Here is a 25,703-nt window from a genome sequence, read left to right as displayed (position 1 = left end):
CCTGATCTACAGAGCAAGCTCCAGAACAGCCAGATCACATATAGAAACCATGTCTGTAACAGCAGAACAAAACCAAACCAAAACAAATTTAGGTTATATTCTCAGTGTCATCTGCTAACAAATATTTACTCAGTGTTTACTATGTACAAGCATAGTTCAAAGTGTTGGGGATGGAGCAGGGAGGAAACATAAAAATACTGACCTAAATGCATGCCTCCTAATCATTAGTTTTTTTGAGATTGGGTTTCATATTGCCTGTGCTAGCTTCAAACTCACTTTGTAGCTGAGACCAGACAAGAACCGTGTGTGGATGAACCACAACCGGCTGGGCAAGCTTCCTTTTACAGAGGGGTACCATGATAATTTATGTCTGTACTCTGCTGAGAAACACATTCAGTAGAAAGTCAAGTAACAACACATACATAAGAAAATGTAAAACAAATGTCACATTTTCTTCAATTATCTCTAATTTTAAACAGGAAGTAATATATTAAAGCCACCTACCTACTTAGCCTAAATGCCTTTATTATTCCCTTGCCCCTAGCTTGAAGTCACATTACTCAATGCATAATACTTGTAAATAATGTGTTGACATTTTAGTTTTGAATTTAACAAAAATGATACAAACAGGTTTTTGTAATGTTTTATTTTTATCCATCCTGGGAAGACTTTTGTATACCTGTTTGCACCAGGTCCTTCAACAGTATGGATCGAAGTTAGAATTGAAGAAGTTCCAGTCTAAAAGAATTATACAGAGCACGATTTTGTATGTATGAATGTATCTTTCTTTCTTTTCTTTCTTAGCCAAAAACAAACTACATACAAATAGACATAATTTTGGAGAATATATAAAAATTCTATGAATTATATAAGAAAACAGAAGAGATGATAAATAAAACCAGAACAACAGCTACGAGTACTAGTGCACACTTTCAATCCCAGAACTTGGGAGGCAGGAACAGGCAGAGCTCACAGTTTGAGGCCATGCACTACCAAGTTTCCAAGTTCCAAAGCAGCCAGGGTTATACAGAAAAACCATCTTAAAATGCCAACCAACCAACCAACCAACCAATCAACCAACCAACCAACCCACCCACCCAACAAGTACACTCCAAAACAAACAAAAAAGAATGGCGGTTATCAAAGAAATAGAGGAAACATATAGTTGTTACATGTAGGTTACTGGCAAAGTCCTAGATTTAGAAAGACTATTCATTGATAATAAGGTTGTTCTGTAAAGTTCAAAAATACAGGACTAGGCTACCGACTAAAGGCTGCATGCTTTATATAAGGAAGCAATTTATCTCCTATTTCATTTCATTATTTCATTTGTAAACAGTATATGGATGAAATTGACAAGGCGTTTTTTTCCCCCCAGTCAATAACATATGATCTTCAAACAATTCCCACCATAAATATTTCTAATTAATTAATTAGAAGGTAAGAAGGGAAGAGCAGAAAGCTGTATTTCAAAGTTGGATGATTTTTGAACACTTTCTTATAATTCTTTTTTTTTTTATTACATGTATCTGAGTACACTGTAGCTGTCATCAGACACACCAGAAGAGGGCATCAGATCCCATGACAGATGTTTGTGAACCACCATGTGGTTGCTGGGAATTGAACTTGGGACCTCTGGAAGAGCATTCAGTGCTCTAAACTGCTGAGTCGTCCCTCCAGCCCTAATTATTTCTTATAATTATTTCTTATAATTACAGTTATTTCTGTTCTTTACTACTGAGATAATTAGCTATAACTGTCATTTACTATTCTAGAATTACCCAGAGAAAGGAGTTTCAGAGAAGGGTTAGGGGCTAGGCTGGTCTGTTGGGGGCTATAATGATTATGTTAATTGAGGCAACAAGACAGGCAGGGGATCCTTGACTGTCCAAGAGTGGAGACAGCAAGCAGCAGAATGAGCACATTAATTAGTACACTCCTTTTTCTTGTTCACTGTGGATGAAGTTTGAGTAGTTACTTCAGGTTCTCACCTTGACCCCCTTGTAATGATGAACTGTAACCTGCTTTTGTTAGGATATTTAACTATTATGATTAACAACCTACTAATTGTGTACAGTTGGTTGGCTATTACCCATGACATGAACAATATGCCTAGCACTGAATTCTGTGTTTTACTCTAGTGTACTCTAGCCTATTCTTGTTTGGGCAATTTCAATTATGGAGGCATGCCAGGTCAGAAAGAACAGTAAATTTCTTAAGAAGTTGGTGAGAAGTTCAAATATACTTACAGCATATGGCAACTTGGTAAACATCATATGTAAGTAAGCATGTGGTTTTTATTAAGTTTTACATAGTTAAAATATACTTTGGGCTCCACCTTCACCTTTAAAATATACTTGAGAACTGCAACTGGCCAGAGCACGGTGGCTCATGGCCCTCAGACTAACACCAGGGAGGCTGTGGAACATCAATACAACTGCTGTTCCAGGATGGCTTAGGCTGTCTGCCTCCCATAAAGAAAGTTAAAACACCCAAAGAGGGTCTGGAGCACCTTCATACCCCTCAGTCTGAAGATAACTGAAATAATCCCAGGGCTTTAAGTTTGAAGAAGCAGAATGTTTTCAGATAAAAGCTTAAAAAAGAGGAAACTCATGTGAAAGAGACAAAAGCAGAACTTCTCTGGCTGAAGTAGGCAGGAGGAAGTCTAAAGACCTGGTAGGCTTAGGCTGTGTTCAGTGTTAAGTTTTACCTGTGTGTGCGTGATATATATATATACACACATACACACACACACACACACACACACAGAGAGAGAGAGAGAGAGAGAGAGAGAGAGAGAGAGAGAGAGAGAGAGAAAGAGAGAGAGAGAGAGATGAACAGCTGTTAGTAAAATATTTTATTCTCTATGGGCAGTGGTGGTGCATGAATTTAACCCCAGCACTTGGTTGCAGAGGCAGGAGGATATCTGAGTTCAAGGCCAGCCTTGTCTACAGAGTGAGTCCAAGTACAGCCAGGAAAAATTCTGTCTTGAAAAACCAAATACATAAATAATATGTATATATAAAATATATTTTGTAGATTAAAAAGATTTATATATAAAGATATATAAAATTCTCAATGTATTATATCTGAGCTGTATGTGATAGCTCATGCCTTCAGTACCTGTCCTAGACTTAGAAAGACTACTCATTGATAATAAGGTAGTTCTGAAAAGTTCAGAACTACAGGACTAGGCTACAGACTGCTGAGCATTTGAGGTCAGCCTGGTTTACAGTGAGACATTATCTCACAAATCAAAGACTCAAAAAACCCCAAACATAACCTGTCAAATGTGTAAGATCTGTAAAACTTCAGTTTTTAGGGTTTACAAAGGGTGTAATCATCTTTTTGATGTGGTTTATAAAAGGTCATTTCAAAACATACACTGCAAAGCACAATGCTTAGCAATAGCAAGCGGAGACTGGGGCTGGAGGCATGGCTCAGCAGTGGGCTGTTCTTGCAGAGGATCCAGGTTCAATTCCAAGAACTCACAACCATCTGTCACTCCAGTCCTCGGGATACAGTGCCCTCTCGTAGCCTTCTCAGGCTCAAGGCATGCATATGGTGCAAAGGCAGACCGAAGAGCTACACATATAAACACAATTAATTAAGAATAAATACATTAAGAAGACTAGGACAGAAGGACTGTGAAGTAGAGGCCAGCCTGGGCTACACAGTGAGACCCTGCCTCAAAAAACAAAAACAAACCTAACAAATCCAAAAGCCAACAAAACAAAACAAATTCAACCACCTGTAACCTACATATTTAACAGGTATAGATTTGGCCTTGTCATGGGCAACAGCAAATGAACAGATGGGGAGGAGGACAAGAGGGGGCGGAAGATATGATATGAGGTCATTCATTTAAAGCAGGACCTAAAAACACCCAAGGTTGTCAAAGAAAGAATGAGGCTGTCTTTTCCCCAGCAGGGTGTCAATATCTTTGAAAGATAAGGTGTAGAGAAAGATACCTTGGTAGAGAGATGCCCACTGGACTTTCCCTCCTTAACAACTAGACTGGCAGCAGCAGGCTAAGAACAGAGCAGCAGCAGAACTGGTGAGCATTCCACCAAACCTGTTGCTGAAGCAGATTCCAAACCCATACAGCACTAATAAGAATAAAGTCTCCACCAACTGAGGAACTCTGAGTGGGCTTTTCTGAAGAAAAAAAATTTACCTTCTGCAACTTCATCCAGTAACACAGTAATTTTCTTGTCTTCTAATAATCTATCTTTTAAAAATTTCATAAAAATCCCATTTGCCAATCCAGAATGCTGGATTTCAAAGGCTTCTGCTCCTTGGCACCTTAAAAACACCAAGAGAAAAAGGTGAAATAAGGCGGGCACAGAACAAAACCACATGTTCACCGACAAAGCCGAACACACAACAGAAGCCAAAGGCAGGATGATGGTATCCAAGGCTGGGAAGTGGGGTGGGAGGGATACACTAGGCGCAGGGCAGAATGCTTCTTTCTCTTAGCTAGGTAAGTAAAGGGGTGTATAACATAAATGGAACACTGATGGGCTTCATACAATCAACCACTTTATGCTGTGTACACTGTAATGTCCTATACCCCACAAATACATATGCTTATAATTTTTCACTCCAATAGAACAGAAACCAATAAAAAGAAAAGCCAGTGCTTGCTAGTGGAGTGCCCATGCCTACAAACAAGCTTCTCTTTCCTCTGCCCTTTAGTGGCTCCCAACTAGAACTCAGCTAGAGGCAGAAGAGGAAGGTTCTGCTGCTCCAGGAGAAGGCACCAAGATGGAAGTGCATGGCTAAAGCTCTCTATCAAGTACACCAAGAAGGACACCCACGGACGCTTCTGCCTCTAATCTACAACCAAAACAAAGACATAAAGAACATTGAATAAAACTATTCTTACGTGGCATATCCAAATACAATATTGGCAGTGACTTTCAGTGCATCCAAGATTGGAATGGTATCATCGTAGTCATTTCTATTTATATGAGTGGGAAGGAAAAAGAGGCAGATGAGAAATAACAGTGTTTGTCAATGAAAAATATGCTACTACTTTCAGTATATATAAAACAACAAATTCAAATCCACCCCCGACCCCTACAGGGTTTCTTTGTGTAGCCCTAGGTGTCCTGGAACTTGCTTTGTAGACCAAGACTTGCTCTGGACTAAATTTTTTAAAAATAGATTTATTTATTTATTTATTTATTTATTTATTTATTTATTTATTTATTTACTTATTATATATGAGTACACTGTAGCTGTCTTCAGACACACCAGAAGAGGGCATCAGATCCCATTACAGGTGGTTGTGAGCCACCATGTGGTTACTGGAATTTGAAGAGCAGTTGGTGCACTCAGCCACTGAGCCATCTTTCCAGCCCTCAAACTCTTTTACTTAGCTATATACTTACCAAAAACCAATCCAAGCTCCTACGTTAAGACAGCAAGTAGTCATCTTGTTAACTTTTCTAAAGGTAGGATCTTACTGTGTAGTGTAGGTCAGCCTCGGCCTCCAGACCACCCCACTCTAAGCCTCTGAGTGCTAGGATACTGCTGTACCCGGCTTTTAGCTTTTGTCCAGACAGGGTCTCACTATGCATCCCTGCTGGCCTGGAACTCTATGTGCAGACTGGCTTTGAAATCACAGAACCATGCCTACTTCTGTTTCCTGAGTGCTAGGGTTAAAACCAGCGCACTCTTGGCTTTTTTGTTAGCTTTTTAAATGAAGTTGTAGCTAAACTCCCCTCATTGAATTCTGACTGGTAAAGCAAGCAAAAAAAAAAAAAAAAAAAAAAAAAAAAAAAAAAAAATCGTAAATTTGAGAGGAATAATCACTTTCTGATCCTTGGGGACACAGAGGCAGGCAAACAGATCCAAGACTTCCAAATCTGTGTCAACAATCCTTCCCACTTGTAAGGCAGGACAGCCTGGTAACGACATGCTCTAGATCCACAGGTGTGGCTTGTTAATTCCTGGAGAGTGACTGCAGTGACTGTTAGTCACAGGTATATGCAGTTCTAGAGAGCATATAACTCGTATCTTTTAGCCCCCTTTACTTCAAAAAGAAAAAAAAGTTAAAATAATTAGATATACATACTGAAAATATATTTTCATCAAGTCTGCTTCCAGAAGCTCACAATTCCTAGTGTTTCTTAGCATCTTACAGGATTGTCTTATATTGAATTTGTCAAGGTTGCTATTTGATAGAGATCAGACATTTTACCTTTTCCGACACATATCCAACAGGAACACATTCAGTCCAGTCTCCTTTTCTTGCATTAATTTCAGTATGTTTTGTACACATAGGCAATTTTCAGATCTATACGGATTTGGAGCATCAACGGGGACCATGAAACTGTTCCCAAAGTTTTCATAGCCATGTCCTGCATAATATAACAACCCTGGGGTGGGGAAGAAAGATGTCAACTCTAAATGCACTTTCAACATGCGCAGACACACACGGTAACTATGACCTCTTTCTTCTGGCTGATTATAGACAATTATAGACAAGGTCAATAGTCAAGCTAATCTGAACTTTAAGTTATTTTGGAAATGGTCACCATTTAAATTTAAGATACTGTCTGAATACACTCTAATTTCAAGAAGACTGAGTTAACAGTATCCTATGGTGTAGAAAAAGGTAGTGAGGACTTCTCTCCTAAATCGCCCTCCATGAAGCCAGAGTGCAGGAAAGAACCTTAGTAAACACTTAGGTTAACAAGCAAACACGACTCGAGATGTTTAAGATCATTTACCACTAGCAAATCAAAGCTGGGGTAAGATGCCATTTCACTCTTACTAGGGCAGCTGTAATCAAAAGGCAGGCATTAGCAAAGATGAGGCGGAACCAGGGTTCTCAGCTGTTTCTAGCAGTAATATGGTATAGAAACTTTGCAGTCTACCAGCTCCTGAGAAATTTAAATGCAGCATTATGGTATGATCAGCAATCCTGCTGCTGGGCGTACACGTAAGAGACCTAAAACTGTGTCCATACAAAACTGTTCACAGATGCTTATGGAAAAAGTATTCATATTACTCTCAAAGTAAAAATAATTTATATAACTGTGAGATGAGCAAACTATGACATACTCACATAATTAAATATTATCCAGTTTTAAAATAAAAACTTCCGATAGCATGCTACAACTTGGATAAAACCAGGCACACACTCAAGTGAAAGTATAACCGTTTAGACATAAAAGGTTACAGGCAGAATGGTTCCATAGAATAGTTCCATAAGAAAAAGGTTTATTTTAAATTAATTTTATGTGTCTAAATCTATAGGGTTTTGGTTTTTGTTTTTTTTTTTTTTTGTCAAAGACACAGAAACGAGGGTCATCTAGAAAGAGGGAATCTTAATTTAGAAAATACTTTTACCATATGATTGGACTTGAGACAATCTGTGGGGAATCTTAAAAATATTAGTGACTGATGTGGGTGGGCTCAGTCCTAAGTTATATAAAAATACAAACTGAGCAAGCCATGGCAGGGAACAAGCCATACAGTAGTGTTCCTCTGTGGTTTCTGCTTTAGCTTTCTTTCTTTTTCTTTCTTTCTTTCTTTTCTTTCTTTCTTTTTCTTTCTTTCTTTCTTTCTTTTTAAGATTTATTTATTTATTTAATATATGTGAATACACTGTAGCTGTCTGCAGACACACCAGAAGAGGGCATCAGATCTCATTACAGATGGTTGTGAGACACAGTGTGGTTGCTGGGATTTGAACTCAGGACTTCTGGAAGAACAGTCAGTGCTCTTAACCACTGAGCCACCTCTCCAGCCCCAGTCCCACTTTTTGACATTTAATCATGGACTGGCTTGGAAGACACTGTAAACAGTCTTATGCATACTTAGGTTTTCTGACAGAAAATGCTCATTTATCTTTATGTAACATTTTCATGGTTTTCAAAGCATTTGCATATATACACAACTTAGTTTAATTCAGATAATACAATTTATAAACGATATCTACCCCTATATCATTTTGGGTTATTTGGACGGGGTCTCATTTTGTAGTTTGGCTACCTGGAACTCTTTGAACCCAGGCTGGCATCAAAAATTGTGACATTCCTACCTCAGCATCCCCAGTGCTGGGATGACAGGTGTAAATTCCATGTCTGGATCCTATTCCTGTGTCATGGAAGAGAAAACTAAACGGCTCTGCTTCAGTCAGAGGGCTGGACTCTAGGTGGCACTTCCACTACTGTATTAGGTATTGTCATGTTCTCCATTGCCATGTCTTTGTCTTTCTGCTCTTTACCCATATCTTTGTTTTGTTTTTACAGTGTCCCCAGAACACTGACCCCTTTGTATCTGTAGAGATGGAACAGGAACCCCACATTAACAATGCACCAAGGCATCCAGCAGGAGCCCTCTGGGACCATTCTCAAAACTGGCATAGTTTAGATAGCTACTCAGAAAGCCTGGGTGCTGCCCCATCTGGCTTTAGTGAGATTCAGCTTTGGAGTAGCAGCAACTCTGGAGGCTCAACTTCCATTACCACAGATAAAAGAGAGGTGTGGTCTCACCACATGGTTGCCACAGCCTCAGCAACTACTCACAGTAAGGCACTTAAAATATGTTCTTAAAATATTTCTCCTTTCCAACATGACTTGGCAAAGTGCAAGCCTTTTGTATCAGCATCTACAATGAGATTACATCAGGGTGGGATTATTTTTATATAAAAAACCAGTGAAAATCATTGTATTTTAAGAACTCCATCTCTGACACTGCTAATTCTCTTAATTATTAAAGGAAGGGGAGGAAAAATATACTTTTAGAAACATCAAGAAATTTAATGTAGTTAGAAATACAATTATGTAAATTAGATTATTAGAGAATTCTCTCATCTTGGATATATGGTTTTTAACAATGTACTTTGGGGTCACTGAGCTGGCTCAGTGGGTAGCAGTGTTTGCCACCAAGATTGATACTCAAGTTTGATTTCTTAGATCCTTCTGGCGAAAGGAGAAAATTGACTCCTGCAAGTTGTCCTCTGACCTCAGGCACTGTGGCATACACCTACATACATACAAATGGCCACACACTAAATAAATACAGGTCATTAAATTATTTTTTTATTTTTTTGAGACAAGGTTTCACCATGTAGAACTAGCTGGACTAGAATTCACTATACAGCCCAGGCTGATTTTAACTTTGAAGTCTGATTATCTCTGCCTCTTAAGTATTAGGACTAAAAAATGTGTGCCTTTAGGCATTCGGATTATTAGTTAATTAATTAATTAATTTTAACATAGCTATTTGTTTTGGGCAACAGGTGAAGTATTTGGTGGCATATACTTATAATCCCAGTACCACAGAAGCCTAGACAGGAGAATCCTGAGTTTAAAAAACGTTTTGGCTACACAAGAAAACTGTCTCAAACAGAACAAAGGAAAATAATAAAATGCAAGTGGTAAACCTCTCCTAATCAAGTGGACTTCCATTTGACTTTGCATAGTGATGTGAATAGTAAATCACCAGCTCAGGCAGACTCATGTAATCTTCATAACAAGGTAGGTAATGGAATCACTCCCCTTTTACATACACAGGAACTTGGGACACTAAGATGGTTTAAAGGCTCACCCAAATTCAGAGGACTAGTAAGTCAGAAAACTAGACGCTGGATACAGGTAATCTTGATCATCACGCTGGTGTATTAAGAGTATGCTTAAGATTTCTGTGGGGAGAAAACATGAGGGGAGAGGGCAGGAGTATAAACTGTATCAAGTCCACACAGGGATATCAGCACACTCTCATTAGCAGTGCACACCAGCAATGATGATCAAGATGAGTTCCATTTCTCTAGTCAAGTCCAAAGTGCCACTGAGTCCAAACCGCCAATCTAAAGATACAGGATAGTCTGAATGCTGTTAATAGGTTTTTCAAGTATGTGTGTATGCATGTGTGCTGAGTAGATGCGTGTCTACATGTCTGTGTGCACAGCTGTGTAGAGGTGTGCATGCGTATAAACACAGAGACCACAAGTTGATGCTGGATGTCTTCCTTGATCCCTCTCTACCTTATAGGTGGAGGCAAGGTCTCTTACACAAACTCAGAGATTACTGATTTGGTTAGTCAGCCAGTCGACTTGTTCTGGAGATCCTGTTTCTGTCTCTCAAGAGCTAGTGATTATAGGCGGGCTTCTATGCATGCTTGACACTTATATGGGTGCTAGGAATCCACACTCTGGTCCTTATGCCTATGCAGCAAACACTTTACCCACTAAGCCAACTCTCTATAGTCCATATTCAAAAACAGTAACAAAAATGGCAACAATGCATACAATAATTTAGGCACTGAGTATCAGGCATGAGGGTAATTTTTTTTTTCTGTAACAACAAAACTACCTAACCACAAAATACAAAGCATCGATACTGGTTAATTTATGTTAAGGTCCAATGCTACCTGTGGAGTTACACTGAGTTAAATGACTGACTCCAGGGCTGTCATATTCTGCCTAAGTTTATTTACTATTCTCTTCCACAGAAGGCATAGGAAAGCCATAGGCAGGGATGAGTTTACAAAAACAAGTTACTGTTCTCCTATTTATCCACACAACTATTTATACATTTATAAGTAAATGATTTCTAATTTTGGTTTCTGCTTGTTTACATGTAACAAACTGAATTACTCATTTTTCTGTTCTACTATAAATTTTCCTTCTTTCTCAATGAGTGGGCAATAAGAGAATATCAATTTGTATATACACTTTTCTGAACTTAAGTTTTTCGTGTTGGACCTCCTTTCTTTTCCTTCTCCGGGCTCTTAGGAGAGGTAAAGGGATGCTCCAACAGAGATGTGAGAAGCCTCCCTGTGGCCAGCCCTACAGCAGGAAGCCTTAACCACACGTACATTTAATGTAGATGTGTCTGATGCTTTGGATAGTCACAATACTCAAACACAATGCAGCCAGCCTGTTAGAGACACAAATGGATTTTAGTTCTCTAGCTTTCTTTAGCTGCTCTTTGTTCAGTTATTTACCAGTCTTTCTTCTAGACCCCAGGCTGAAACCGTCAGTGGGGTTGTGTGAACTGTGTACAGTGTCACCCAACTCAAGCCTTGTCCTTAACCCATCCTTTATAGTTCTGGTTTTCTACTTAATAACAGGGGCAGTTAAAAGTCCTGACTCGGGCTGGAGAGATGGCTCAGCGGTTAAGAGCACTGACTGCTCTTCCAGATGTCCTGAGTTCAAATCCCAGCAATACAGTGACAGTGTATTCATATACATAAAATAAATTAATCTTTAAAAAAATGTTCTGACTTAAACATTTGAAAGTTACAATAACAACTGCAGTAAAAAAAAGAGTAACAAAATATATGACTATATGCATGATGCTCTATATATGATTCTCAGTCTTTATTTTACCAACCCAGAAACCTAAATCAATACTTGTCATTACTTTTTTTTTCTTTTTTAAAAAAGATTTACTTATTTAATGTATGTGAGTACACTTTATACACACCAGAAGAAGACATCAGATCCCATTACAGATGGTTGTGAGTCACCATGTGGTTGCTGGGAATTGACCTCAGGACCTTTGGAAGAGTAGTTGGTGCTCTTAAATGCTGGGCCATCTCCCCAGCCCTACATTTTTCTTATACCTCACTGTTTCTAGTAAAGTTTTAGAAACAAGTCACACAGGGATATTAAAAACAGATAAACCATATAACATACTCAAACAATCTACTTCTTTTTTAAAAAAGAACTTTCATTTATTGAAGACTCATACAAGGTAAGTTCTCAAAAAATACATTTTTATAAACACAATGTATATTCTATCACAACCTATTATATTTAAAATAATCTATATAATATCAAGCACGTATGTTTTGCTACCTGATTACAAAGTCAAATTTCTTTTTAAAAAATATTTATGTATGTGATTACACTGTTGCTGTCTTCAGACACTCCAGAAGAGGGCAGAAGATCCCGTTACAGATGGTTATGAGCCACCATGTGAACTCAGGACCTCTGGAATAGCAGTCAGTGCTCTTAACCGCTGAGCCATCGCTCCAGCCCCCTAAAGTCAAATTTCTAAACTTACTAAATGACTAAATACTGTACAGTAACTTTTACATGTAACACAAAAGGAAAGACAAGAATTCTCTTAAGAACAATGTTGTTTTAACATGATAAAATAACCATAAAAATAAAGATATTAAGCTAATTAATTATTCACATGGAATAATGATAAAATTTAAAATATAATTCAAAAGTATGTTTACCTACCTTTATCTGATTTCCAACCTTTTTCTTTTTTATACATATATGCATATATATAAAATACATTATATTATACACACACACATACATTCATATTTTGCCTTTGCACCACTGTATACTGGAAACCTGGAACTGGAGTTACAGGTAAATTGTGAGCCACCATGTAGATGCTAGAAATAGAACTTAGGTCCTCTCAAAGAGCAGCCAGTGCTCTTCACTGCAGAGCCATGTCTCCAGCCCACTACTTCCAGCTGCTACTGTGTATAACAGAAATGGCATATAGCTATAAAAATAAGTATCAGAATTATCTTACCATAGACTCCTTTGTCTAAAAGTAGTAAAAATTCATCCACAGCATTACACATCTCGTATTCAGTAAGATCCAACAATGAAACAACTTTGAAATCTAGTTGCCGTAATAGGTTGGTCAATTCATATACATCCACTAAAGGAGCTTTAAGCTTGGGATGCTCCCAGTAATTCATATTTCCTATCAAAAGAGCAACTTTGTCCTTTGCTGTAAGAAAAAAAAAGGGGGGGGGTGATTAGAGGAGGATAGGAGACTAACAAACACCTAGAGAGAGGTAGAACTCACAGAGCTGGGAGGGGAGAGACCCAAGAGGAAAGAAGGTGCTTCAGAAGGACTTTGGTTCCTATAGTAGTTGTGTGGATGTACTATCTCCTAGCTCTACATTTAAACATTCTTAATTATCATCATCAATATTATAGTACCTGTGAATGTGGGCATGCACGCATGATGGTATGCGTGTGGAGTTCAGAGGGCAACTTTCATCTTGCCAGTGCTTTCTTAACATTCCTGTTTGCCTGGGATCAGGCCACTTGAGGAACTTATTTTCAACTTTAATCTTTTGACTTTGCTCAGACAGAAAGAGATGTTTTACAGTGGGGGCAGGCAAAAAAATATGTACCTATGCCTTGAAAAGTGTCGGCTAGCCTTTATGAATACAGCCTGGTTTGAACAGTTGAAGGCTGGACAAAGCTTAGTGCTTAAGAGATTTCAACATTTCGTCTTTTTGTTGGTTTCGAGGTGGGGATGGTAGGGGTGGTGGGGATGGTGGGATGGTGGGGATAAAAGCTGTCAAGAGACCTATGCATTGACAGCTGTGTACAATTAGTGCACAGAAAATCACAATAGCACAAAGTGGTTTATATATTTATTGTACAATGTTTTTCATTATTAAATTTCATCTTAAAATAATACAGTTCATCATTATTGTAGAGTATATGACTTGTATTCATGAAAAAAGGTTATTTCTTAACAGCATATTGTAGTATGTCAGCAGCAGCCTTACACCTCAGTTTTTACTTTATTTTCTGAGTGCATTGGAACAATATTGAAAAAACGAACCTATATAGTCTAATGACATTGTTTCTTAAGACATACCTCTATTATTCAGCAGTATGTAATTAACTGTATTTGGAAAAGAATGATTTTTAAAATACAAGAGTCCAAGAATATGAGAAAGTGAAAATATCAATAATTGCCCAAAATTCTTGTAAAAATTTTTTGTCAATGCTAATTTTTAAAAGTTAGATTATATAAAGCTTTAAAGTTTCACGGTATGGAAGATGATGGGTCTTACCTTCACAACTACTTGTGAAGCAGTTGCTGGGTAGCAGAGGAGCTGGAGTGGACTTAGAATGACAGAGAAGCAGAGGTGGGCTGAAGTAAGGTGACAAGGACCCATTCTAGAAAATGGTTGTGGCAGAAACCAGGCAGAGAAAGGAATAGTAAAATTTGAATTTGAGGAAATAAGACAGATAAAGAAAATTTCAAAATGGCAAGTATGTAAGTAAGTCATGGTGGGTTTTAGATGACAAAGTCAAGAAATTTACTTAAAACCTTTACTGTAAGAGCAACCCACAAGCTCCTAAATACAAATCATCTATTGGAAAAGGGAACATGGGCCTGGGAATAATCACTCAGTGGTTAAGTGCATGTTTAGCATGTATGATGCTCTGGGTTCAATCCTAGCACCAAGAAAAGGAAAACAAAGGAATAAAAATGCTATCTGATTATGTAAAACAACAACAACAGTAAAAACTTTAGACATATACTTACCAGAAGATCTTAGACATTTCCTAGAACTTAAAGTAGTGTATTCTTCAAAAACTGGCACAGTGCTATATCATTAATTACATGTTTAATAGATCTAAGTCACTCATCCAAAAAAGAGTTCAGATTCCCAAGCTCCTGGACAAGGGTCTAGTAATTCTAAGTGATATTAAGTATTTGTTAAGTCTTTGAATTTTTATAAAGAATGCAGATTTAGCATAAAATCTGACTAGTGCAATTCAATCTGACTTCCTGTTTCTCTGGTGCATTCAATCTTTCAATGACTCTCTATTTCCTTCAAAATGATGTCTGAATTCATCAGTTTGGCACACAGAGCCAATTACATTCTTGCTGCTATATAGGCAGGCCATGAGAAATCACAGCATCTTTGTCCTGCTGTGGTACAGTCAGCCTCCCCTCTAAATGTGTGCTGGCCCCCTGTCCCTTTCTCCTGGCGGCATGTACATACTACGTGGTGACACTTACAGTTCTGAGTTGTGAGTAAAGTGGTCCTGACAGCCCTCAGTTTTGAGACAGAAGCACAATGTTAAAAAAGCAGCAGCAGCACAGACAAGGAAAGAGGCAGGACAGAGCAAGAGTGTCTCATCAGTCCTCACTACGGTTCTATGGTGTGGAAGTGAAGCCTTCTTATATTTGTAGCTTTGGTCACCAACAGACTGTAACTACATCAGAGACTCCAAAAAGGACCATCTGTAAACTCCACAGAACGAGGTGAAATGAAACTGATATATTTTTGAGATAGGGTTCCTCTATGTAGTCTTGGCTGTCCTGGAACTCATTATGTGGTCAGGTCTGCCTTAAACACACAGCTATCCTCCTGCCTCTGCCTTTTAAGTGCTGGACTATATTACTATTTTATAGATAACTATATCACCAGCCTAATGGCTAGCAGTCCTAACCTAAGACTCCACCCTCCAGCAGTACTGACAAATCTGTTCTCTTCCCACATTCACACTCACCAAGCCTGCCTTAGATAACACTAGCTTTATCTACATGAATCTAACTTGTACTTGAAAATTCTCACTTGAATCTTCCCTCACAAAGCCTTCCCTGACTCCCCTAGACAAATCTGATCACCTGATTCTAGGAATTTAATTAATACTCCCAGATTATTTATCCATATCTACTATGGCGCATACCACAGTCATTCTCATACTTTCTAAAAGGTAGCAAAGAAATGAGATATTTGATGCTTGGTGAACTTCACAATAAAAGTTAACCTGATACTCAGTTTACCTTGTTCTTGGAATATCAGTGTCTGTGAAATAACACGTGACAGAATGAACCAACAATGGCAGACAGAATCACTGGCCCCAGATATCAACCCCACACAGGTACCAGTTACATTAACAGTTTCAGAGTTAGGTCTTTTGTTTGTTTTGTTTTTGTCCTGAGACAGGGTCTCACTATGTAGCTTTGGCTGTCCTGGAACTTACTACGTAGGCCAGGCTGGTACCAAACTCACAGCCTGCCTCTTTCAAGCTCTGGGAATAAAGGTGTGTGCACTACACCTAGCCAAGCTTTCATCTACAAAAAATGAAGACAGAACCAACATCTCAGGAGTAATTTATACCTTTCATATAAGTAATGATTCCTGCTGAACTTTCAGTATCTGCTCATATATTGAGCTTGTTATCTGTGTGCAGAATTATCCCATGTGCTTCTCACTACAGAATAAAGTAGTCATGGCTTTGTTCAGATGACTATTACAGTTGGTCTTTCTTATCAAGTGACTACTGTGGTGGTGGGGAGGAGGTGTCTAACGAAAGAACAGACTGGACCATGTGAAATTTTGTCATTATGAATGAAATGTAGCAGTTTTGTTTTTAAAAGGCAGTAATTTGCAGTCCTGTCTCCTTCAATATCAAGAGCCTTTACCTTCATTGTTGCCCAGTCCTGTGATTAACCCTGGGCCTTGCTGAACTGCTGTGTTCTCAAATCTTAAAGTAATGCACTCTATTTTTATACTACCCCTATTCTTAAACACGTTTGTTCCTGCTGAACTTTCCTTCCAACTCAGCAAACCCGAGTCCTGACTCCTATTGTTTTTTATTTATTAACCTTTCAAAAGACTTTCTTTCCCTGTGCAGTTTTTATCCCTTGGTTAAGTTCCCCAAATCTCAATTATTGCTTCCTCTGGATGTGCGCTGTGGAACCTCTCACTACTACAGTGCTTAGAACACAGAAATGGACAGATGGACCAGCTCACCTGCCTGTCTTCATTTTTAAAAAAGATTTAATATATATATATATGAGTTCACTGTAGCTATCTTCAGATACCATTACAGATGGCTGTGAGCCAACGTGTGGTTGCTGGGAATTGAACTCAGGACGTCTGAAAGTCAGTGCTCTTAACCACTGAGCCATCTTTCCAGCCCCACCTTTCTTCATTTTAAACTTAAATTCTGCTACAGAAGAGGCACATAACGGATCTGTAATCTTAACTTTTGTCCTTTCGGTTGTGAGCCTTAACCTTTAATGGCTAAGCCAACTTTCCAGCCCATCTTCCTCATTTCTAGGCCATGGTGGACCCCCTAGCAGCTCCCATTGCAGGCAGCCACTGCTCTGTTAGTTACCTCAGCCTCTGCTCAGGCTCCACCACTCTGTTAGTTACCTCAGCCTCTGCTCAGGCTCCACCACTCTGTTAGTTACCTCAGCCTCTGCTCAGGCTCCACCGCTCTGTTAGTTACCTCAGCCTCTGCTCAGGCTCCACCGCTCTGTTAGTTACCTCAGCCTCTGCTCAGGCTCCACCGCTCTGTTAGTTACCTCAGCCTCTGCTCAGGCTCCACCACTCTGTTAGTTACCTCAGCCTCTGCTCAGGCTCCACTGCTCTGTTAGTTACCTCAGCCTCTGCTCAGGCTCTACTCAGGCTCCACCGCTCTGTTAGTTACCTCAGCCTCTGCTCAGGCTCTACTCAGGCTCCACCGCTCTGTTAGTTACCTCAGGCTCTACTCAGGCTCCACCGCTCTGTTAGTTACCTCAGCCTCTGCTCAGGCTCCACCGCTCTGTTAGTTACCTCAGCCTCTGCTCAGGCTCTACTCAGGCTCCGCAGCCGCCGCTCTACTCTCTCCTCGGCCTGCTAACCGGATGACCCAGACAAGGAAATGCTCAGAAAAAATTGTAATGCCCTACAAAAAAAACCGTTCTTTATCTTCATTAATATCCTCTTCTTTCTAATCTGAAATGTAAAGAAGGTTTCAGGCTGGGCACTGAATTTTTAACCCAGCACTTGGGCTGCAGAGGGGGGACATTCTAGAAATTCAAAGTCATCCTTAGATAGTGATTGAGGTTGGCCTGGGCAATGTTAAGATACTATTTCAAAAAACAAAAACAAAAAAAGATAAAAAGGTATTCAAAATTCTGATCAAAGCAGTTAGACATCACTTTAACCTGACTTCTGTACACGGGTATGTTCACAACTTCTTTAAGCACTAGGCTGCTGAGCTATGGCTCCTGGATATGCTCTCTTATATCCTGTTCTCAAAGCACACTTAAATGCCACTGTCCACTTAATCTTATCTTGTTCCCTTCTCTTCCAATGATAGGTGGGAAAGCATATTCAAAACTCACTGCTATCTACATGGTCGTTTCATAATTTCTACCTCATCAGAAGACAGCAATAACCACTTCTTCCTCTATGCGGCATGTTTGTTTCTATGTTGCCAGAAACAGAAATCACTCCTTAGAAACTGACTTGAAGCCACCCCCCAAAACAAGAACAAAAACCGAAACCAAAGCCAACAACAAAAAACCAAAACCAAAACCCATAAAACTCTCCAAAAAAAAAAAAAAAAAAAAAATCAAAATTCTTTTTAAAGGTTTTTCTTCCATAATTTCTATTATCCAAAATAAAAATCTGGTCCAATATTCCCCAGATATTCATAAATCAATCAAGTTAAATATTGTAAATTCCTAATGAAAATAAAAAATTGGAGTTAAGTACTGTAATTACATCTGATCCTGTACTTTAAACTTTACTCACCCAAAGGCTGGCCAGTTTGTTCTTTATTATCTGGACAAGAATAAAAGAACAAACAGAAGATGTTATTCATGGGATATTTTCAGAGCTAATGAGATAAAAGCAATGAATGCAGACTGCATCGGTATCATTAAATTCTATAAATAGAAGAGGTCACAGAGGCTAGAAAGAGAAGGGGAAAAAACAAACAAACAAACAAACAAAAACAACAACAAGTGTACAGCACCTGCTCAGAGTGGGGACACCTAGACCTTAAATCATTAATAACTCAAGAGCTAAGAAGATGGTCTTGTGGCAATGTTTGGTATTTAAAAATCATTATGTTTAATCTATACACACCAAGAAAACTTTGACTATTTTCATGTTATGTTTTGTTTTACATGTACTTTATGCTCATTGTAAGTAGTAAGATTTCAATGCATACTATCATACCTTAAAAATAAGCAAGTACTGACAAAAATATATTCATACAGTTTTATGCCAAAATGCTTTTAAAAATCTGTACATGTATCTCTTTTTAAAAAATAAAGTTGTAAGAAAAAAAAAAAGAGGGTGAACCAGGTACAAAACCAAAAGAGAGGTGGATTTAATGCTGAATAGCATAACAGCAACTATATCTCCAAATTTAAGAATAATTAAAAGAGAAACTCTTGAAGGCCCCAACCATAGATTAATAATATCTAAGCAGATGAAAATGCTAATTACTTGAACTGGATCATTATACACAATATATATAGCAGGTCACAATATGGTACTTCATAAATAAGTATAGTAATAACTTAAAAGGAAAAATGTAGAATACTACATTACTAATAGCTAATTTATACCTAAAAGATTTTCGGCAAAAATATATGGGTTCATATTATCATATATAGAATGAAATTATATTCAATCTCCAGTACCATTAGGAAGTGACACAGGGAAAGATGAAGTTCAATTCCCTGTGTGTCCAATACTTGTAGGGAGAACTAGTTTATCTGCATATTTAATAATACAGATGCTATGGGAGGTTCTTACAAGCCTCACCATACATCATTTTCTTTAAACATAAAGGTTTGATTTCTTTGAATCTTGAGGAATAAAATAAAAGCAGGCCTAAAAAATATAAAGGACTTAGTGGGGGATATATTAAAGTTTTTATGAAGCAATTTCACAACTCTTATAAAGGGCAAAATATAGGGGAAGAAAAGCAGGGAATGGATCCTATCAACACTAAGAGAAACAATTATTAGGATATTTTCAATAGTCATTAGTTCAGGAAATTTGAAGCAATTCGTACTGAGCTTCACATGAATTTGCAGATATGACAGCAGAAATAACCTAATGGTCATGAGGCTTTTTTTTTTGTCTGATTTGTTCACAGTCAGCAGAGTCAGACAGAACTTACAGTAACAGATGTCTTGAGTGAAAAACATAAGTAAGCAAACAGTGCCAGAGGAGTAGCCTGGAGGTCCAGTGGGGAGCCAGTGAGGAGCCAGTGGAGAGTCAGTGGGGAGCCAGTGAGGAGCCAGTGGGGAGCCAGTGGGGAGCCAGTGAGGAGCCAGTGGGGAGCCAGTGAGGAGCCAGTGAGGAGCGAGTGGGGAGCCAGTGGGGAACCAGTGGGGAGCCAGTGGGGAGCCAGTGGGGAGCCAGTGAGGAGCCAGTGGGGAGCCAGTGAGGAGCCAGTGAGGAGCAAGTGAGGAGCAAGTGAGGAGCAAGTGAGGAGCCAGTGGGGAGCCAGTGGGGAGCCAGTGGGGAGCCAGTGAGGAGCCAGTGAGGAGCCAGTGAGGAGCAAGTGAGGAGCAAGTGGGGAGCCAGTGGGGAGCCAGTGGGGAGCCAGTGGGGAGCCAGTGAGGAGCCAGTGAGGAGCAAGTGAGGAGCAAGTGAGGAGCCAGTGGGGAGCCAGTGGGGAGCCAGTGGGGAGCCAGTGGGGAGCCAGTGAGGAGCCAGTGAGGAGCAAGTGGGGAGCCAGTGGGGAGCCAGTGGGGAGTCAGTGGGGAGCCAGTGAGGAGCAAGTGAGGAGCCAGTGAGGAGCAAGTGAGGAGCCAGTGGGGAGCCAGTGGGGGGCCAGTGGGGAGCCAGTGGGGAGCCAGTGAGGAGCCAGTGGGGAACCAGTACACACCAGCCCTCCTCCCAGGACAATCCCCAGCTTCTTGAAATGAACAAAATCAAGCAAACTAATTATGGTAATAAAATAAAGGGACCACCAGGCTTTCTGAAATATTAACTATCCTCATGCCTTCTTAACGTATTTCTGTATAGTTAATTAGTCTATTCACAGGTTCTGTTGGTATTTTTCAGAATGCCCACAGCTTATGCTGACACCTCTGTCTTTACATAATTGTCATTACTGAATGCCCTTTATCTCAGGTGATGGCTTAGCTTGTCAAAGCTTACCTAGAGCCTGCCACCACTAGTCTCTTAATAGTTACAGACCAATGCATCTTTCTACTGCTAACTCTCTTCATTAGCTGCCTTTCAGTTGTGGTGATGGCATCTACCCAACCATTTCAGGGATAGTCAATGTCTGACAGTTTACAATGTCACTCCATCAATATGTCCAGTCTTCCACATTAAAAACAAAGGACTTCCTTCTATAAGGAGCAATATAAAATGATTAAAAAGCATCAGTGCTGAGCTTGGCACAGCATGTACTAGACCTGGGTGTGATCCCCAGAACACACAAGAACAAAAACCAAAATTCTTAATTTTTTTTACACTTATCTATTTCTTTTGTTTGTGTGTCAGGGCATGGTGCACATGCAGAGGGTAGAGAAAAATGTGCAAGAATTAGTTTTCTCCTACCTACACGTGGGCTCTGAGGGTCAAATGCAGGTCAAATTTGGAAGTAGGTACTTTTACTCATTTGGCTAGTTTATTGACTGAAGCATTAACATTTGTTATTGTTACCCCAAATACGTTTTCAACCTTTATGGTCTTATAATCAATAATATTTTTACATTTTACATACTTTAAATTGAACTTCATGTAAACAGTAGTCTAAGAATGTGGGCAAGAATGTCTATAGTACCTTTCCTATATCAAACGTAGCAATCTAAAAGAAAACTGTTTATAATACTTACCAGGATGCCCCAAATTATTTAATTCATCTAAAATACAGTAAGAGAAAACAAATTAATTTTAAGTAATCTGCCAAACTCAGCACAAATAGTATGAGTAAGAGAAGCGGTTATATCAGCTACAGTTCATCATTAGTTTTCAAAGTTAAATGAAGTCATGCAAATCCTAAAGCTGTTTCGCTTTAAATTACAAACACTTAAACTCATCATTTGTTCAAAGTTTTAGATACTTATTCATAAGTGATCTTTAGAAAATTAATAGACCTTTAACTATAAAACACCAGGACATCTGATGAACTACTGTGGACTATTGCAGAGGAAGGTCCTTGAGTACAAACCTAGCTTCCCTATTATTAACATGTTAGTATATTACTTTTACCATAATATTTGTTTTCTCCCCAAGATCTATTTAAGATAGAAGAAGCATTTACTGTGTCTCCTTAGACATTCCTTGTTTTTAATGACCATTTCAGTTTTGAACAGTAGAATGTCCTCCAATTGGGATTTGTTTGTTTTTCTTATGGATGTATCAAGGTATGGTATGCTTTTGGGGGAGGTAGAACAGCTTCAGAATTAACTTGCATCCTCTATACACTTTTCATACAGAATAGCACAAGTGCATAAAACAACAGTCATCATCACTTTTTTTTACTTAGGAAATTTTAGGAAGACAAAAATAAACATGGCTGTTCTTAAGCCCACTACCTTCCCACCTTAGTTTTCAGTCATGCAACAAGCCTGGCCAAGAACGGCATTTTCATACCACATAAGATCAGCTTAAGAGTGGCATCGACCAGTGCACAGTGTACATACAGGTTGTCAAGCCTTTTTCTTACAGATGAGTTCCTGGAGAGGCAGGTCAGCACCTTGCTCCATCTCTTCTCAGTAAGAATACTTTAAACATTTGTAACACAGTTACATGTTTTTGCCATATTCTGCATTCCATCTTGGGTGTCTGTTCTTTCCGTCTCCTGAATGGCTATTTAAAATTTGCATAGTTTTACTACCCTAAATTACAGCTGGGCCTCATGTTTTTCAACCACACCCCTGTCCTAATATTCGAATAAACAAAATGGAATAGGAGACATTAACATACGACACAATAAAGGATACTGTTCACAGTTTTTATCAACCCGTCAACTACAGTCTTAGTTTTTGCAGGCTTTTTGGATATGATGTTTTCCATTTGAAAATATTGAAGCAACTCTACAGCTACATTGTCACCTCTACATTCCAAATAGTTATTTGAAAATTATTGTTTGACTGTGCTTTGTTTTGTTTTTCGAGACAGGGTTGTAGTCCTAGCTATCCCAGAACTCTGTAGACCAGACTGGACTCGAACTCACAGAGATCTGCCTGCCTCTGCCTTTCAAGTGCTGAGATTAAAGGTATGTACCACCACTGACTAGTTGTTTGTTTTTATCATTGAAAAACAACTGCATAGTAAATTGTTCAATTATAGAAACAGCAGGGCAGGGTAACAATCACATGCTCACTCTGAAGCCAAACAGCAGTGCTCTTTCTTATTTACTCTTGAAGGTCTCTTATATTAGAAAATTTAAAGAAACAAACACACATGCAATTAGGCAAAAAAACATAAGAGAGAAAAGTTTGGTTAGGATTTCTGTACACGGCTTCCCTTCTGTAAGATTAAGAGTAGGATTAGAATTTATAAGAGAATTCTGGTTCAAACTACGTATTAGAATCAAAACAGTAATTATTAGTAGTTTACATGCTACCATAGAGATGAATGATAGGAAAATCAGGAAATGTTTGATTTAACATTACTCATCTTACTTTTCCCAAGTAGAACCTAAGAAAGACAATGTAACAGTTCAAGGAAGCAGCTATTGAAAAAATACTTTTGCTATTCATAACCCTAATTTTTGAAACCAATGTGATTTCAAAAGGGAAATAATCTAATATTTAATAACCAAAGGGAAATAGTCTAATATTTAATATTTACTTAATACAATTTAAGTACGATGTTTTGGTTAATTAAAATTAGTTAGAAGTTTATGCTAAAATGGATTTTCAGTTCTCTCTCCATGGTCAATGTGGCATGTAAATTAATCTTAAAAATCATAGTTTTGAAAATCCTTATCAAATCATTTTTAGAATATTTAATAATTGATAAAATATACCAAATAATATATCCATCCTGAAATTTTTATAGAAACTATGTTTTGCCATTAAAGGGCATCTTAAGAAATCAAATAATCTAAACAAATACTTATTTAATATTTTAAATGTATTTTATTACGATTAAGAACTGCAAATATTCACTATTTCAAGTAACTTATGGAGGAGCTCTGGGTCTTATGTACAACAGGAAATTAGCTGGAGATTACTTTAGAAGTGTCTGTTTAGTAGTGAAAATGTACAAAACTTTAAGAAGACACGATGTCCTTTAGTAGAAACGACTTATTAGAGCTAGTATTTTTTCTATCGCTGCCCTTAGTGAGCTAGGACACTCCGCCGCTCCCCAGAGTAACCAGCATGCAGGAGACTTGGTCTCGAACCAAAGGATTACACTACCTTCAGTGCACTCCACTGCCTCATCTGTTCTTCCTTATGTTAGAGAAAACAAATTTGAACACACTGTAACTCATAATCTTAGGAAGGGTAGTCATCAAGTAAACAGAGATAAACACCACAGAATCATGTTGCCTAAGAAACACATGCATCAATATTTCCTACTCTTGACAAAGTCACTGTAAATATAGTCAATGTAACAGAACAAACTCCAAAATCACATAATTCAAAATAGGGAATACTGATCAATAATTATTACTGAAAATCTTTTTCACCAAATCAATCCTTTTGTAATTTAGAACTACAAGAAATACACTTTGATACAAATATTTATGATACACTGTAATACTATAAAAATAAAATAGGATAAATAAAATCATTTTTCCGTTTTTTTGTTTTGCTTTTTGTATACACCTTAGAAAATTAATTTAGCATGAATTCTCTAAAATTCCTGTACAAAACAATGTAACTCCTTACACGTGGGGTTATTAGATGGCCCAGGTCAGAAAGCGTTGGGTTTGCTTTGCTCACACACTCCAGTTATACAGTTCACGTCTCATGCTTCAGGTCACAACACGGCTTACCTATGACGATTTCTACCTTCTTACTGTCTTGACTGTCTCGGTCATTATATACATGACACCAGTAGGTTCCTTCATGTTCTAGATCCACATATGGAACCTGTATCAATATCAGAACATACATTTTTCTCTTCAACATTAATTTAAAAATTACTTAAGGTAAAAGTCATTGTATTTAAAAGATTTCTCAAATGCAGTCTTTCAACAAAATTATATACCCTGAGATTATCATTCATTAAGCTAAATGTTAGCAAGCAAATAAAATTATTCTAAAAGTATAAAGTTTGGTACAGTAATATTTGACATTTTATATTGAAGCCTCAGTTGAAATCCTGTCCTGTTGCAAACACAAGAAACTAACTAATACTGAAACAAAAAACTTGAACTAAAAATACCAAAAACATTCCAAATAGTTATAAATTTAACAAGTTCTTTTACATCTTAATTGTACCATTTATTTCATAAATTATCCCCCCCCCCCAAATCAATTGCCTACCGTGTAATGCTTTTTTGTCTCATGTGTTAATGGTGATTCATCTTTAAACCACTGGTAGTGTGGCATAGGACTTCCAATAGCAACACACTGTAACAATAAAGTACTGCCTGGCATCAGCTTTTGGGACTTTGGTTCAACACAGATTTGCAACTTGGATTCTGAGATGCCATCCACACTTCCTTAAAAGAAAAAAATAAAATCTTTGGGTTAAACTTAAAATCAAAGATTCCCTATAACCCAAACAGAGATGTCTAAGTGTATCCTTTAGTTTTTACGATTTTTAAAACCATACTTAAAGTTTTTATTTATTTATTTATTTATTTTATTCATGAAACTCCCACAAACGTTCAGAGATGTTCTAAAGTGAAAGAGAATGCTGCAGTGAACAACAACAGTTTAGCAATACTGGGCATACAAGAATACTGAAGTAAGGGGAGAAACTAAGCTTAAATTATAGACATTGTACTGGCTGGTTATGTGTCAACTTGACACAGCTGGAGTTATCACAGAGAAAGGAGCCTCCCTTGAGGAAATGCCTCCATGAGATCCAGCTGTAAGGCATTTTCTCAATTAGTGATCAAGGGGGAAGGGCCCAGCCCATTGTGGGTGGAGCCATCCCTGGGATGGTAGACCTGGGTTCTATAAGAAAGCAGGCTGAGCAAGCCAGGGGAAGCAAGTCAGTAAGTGACATCCCTCCATGACCTCTGCATCAGCTCCTGCTTCCTGACCTGCTTGAGTTCCAGTCCT

The 25,703-nt window shown here is 38.3% G+C and overlaps 1 protein-coding gene across 1 annotated transcript in view; it reads right to left on the bottom strand.

The window, feature by feature from the left end:
* Positions 1-25,703, bottom strand: part of MALT1 (MALT1 paracaspase) — a 49,058-nt gene that overhangs the window by 8,796 nt on the left and 14,559 nt on the right. The window contains exons 5-13 of the mRNA XM_080919849.1: positions 24,957-25,135; positions 24,464-24,560; positions 23,883-23,915; positions 21,348-21,374; positions 18,289-18,318; positions 12,522-12,725; positions 6,209-6,386; positions 4,889-4,963; positions 4,178-4,305 (exon numbers count right to left, since the gene is read on the bottom strand). Of these exons, the coding sequence (XP_080775975.1) occupies positions 4,178-4,305; positions 4,889-4,963; positions 6,209-6,386; positions 12,522-12,725; positions 18,289-18,318; positions 21,348-21,374; positions 23,883-23,915; positions 24,464-24,560; positions 24,957-25,135 (951 nt within the window). The remainder of the gene's footprint in view (positions 1-4,177; positions 4,306-4,888; positions 4,964-6,208; positions 6,387-12,521; positions 12,726-18,288; positions 18,319-21,347; positions 21,375-23,882; positions 23,916-24,463; positions 24,561-24,956; positions 25,136-25,703) is intronic.

The sequence above is a fragment of the Micromys minutus genome, assembly GCF_963924665.1.
Source record: "Micromys minutus genome assembly, chromosome: 8".
NCBI lineage: Eukaryota > Metazoa > Chordata > Mammalia > Rodentia > Muridae > Micromys > Micromys minutus.
Note: the sequence above shows the minus strand (reverse complement) of the source record. Positions and strands in the feature narration are given on the sequence as shown.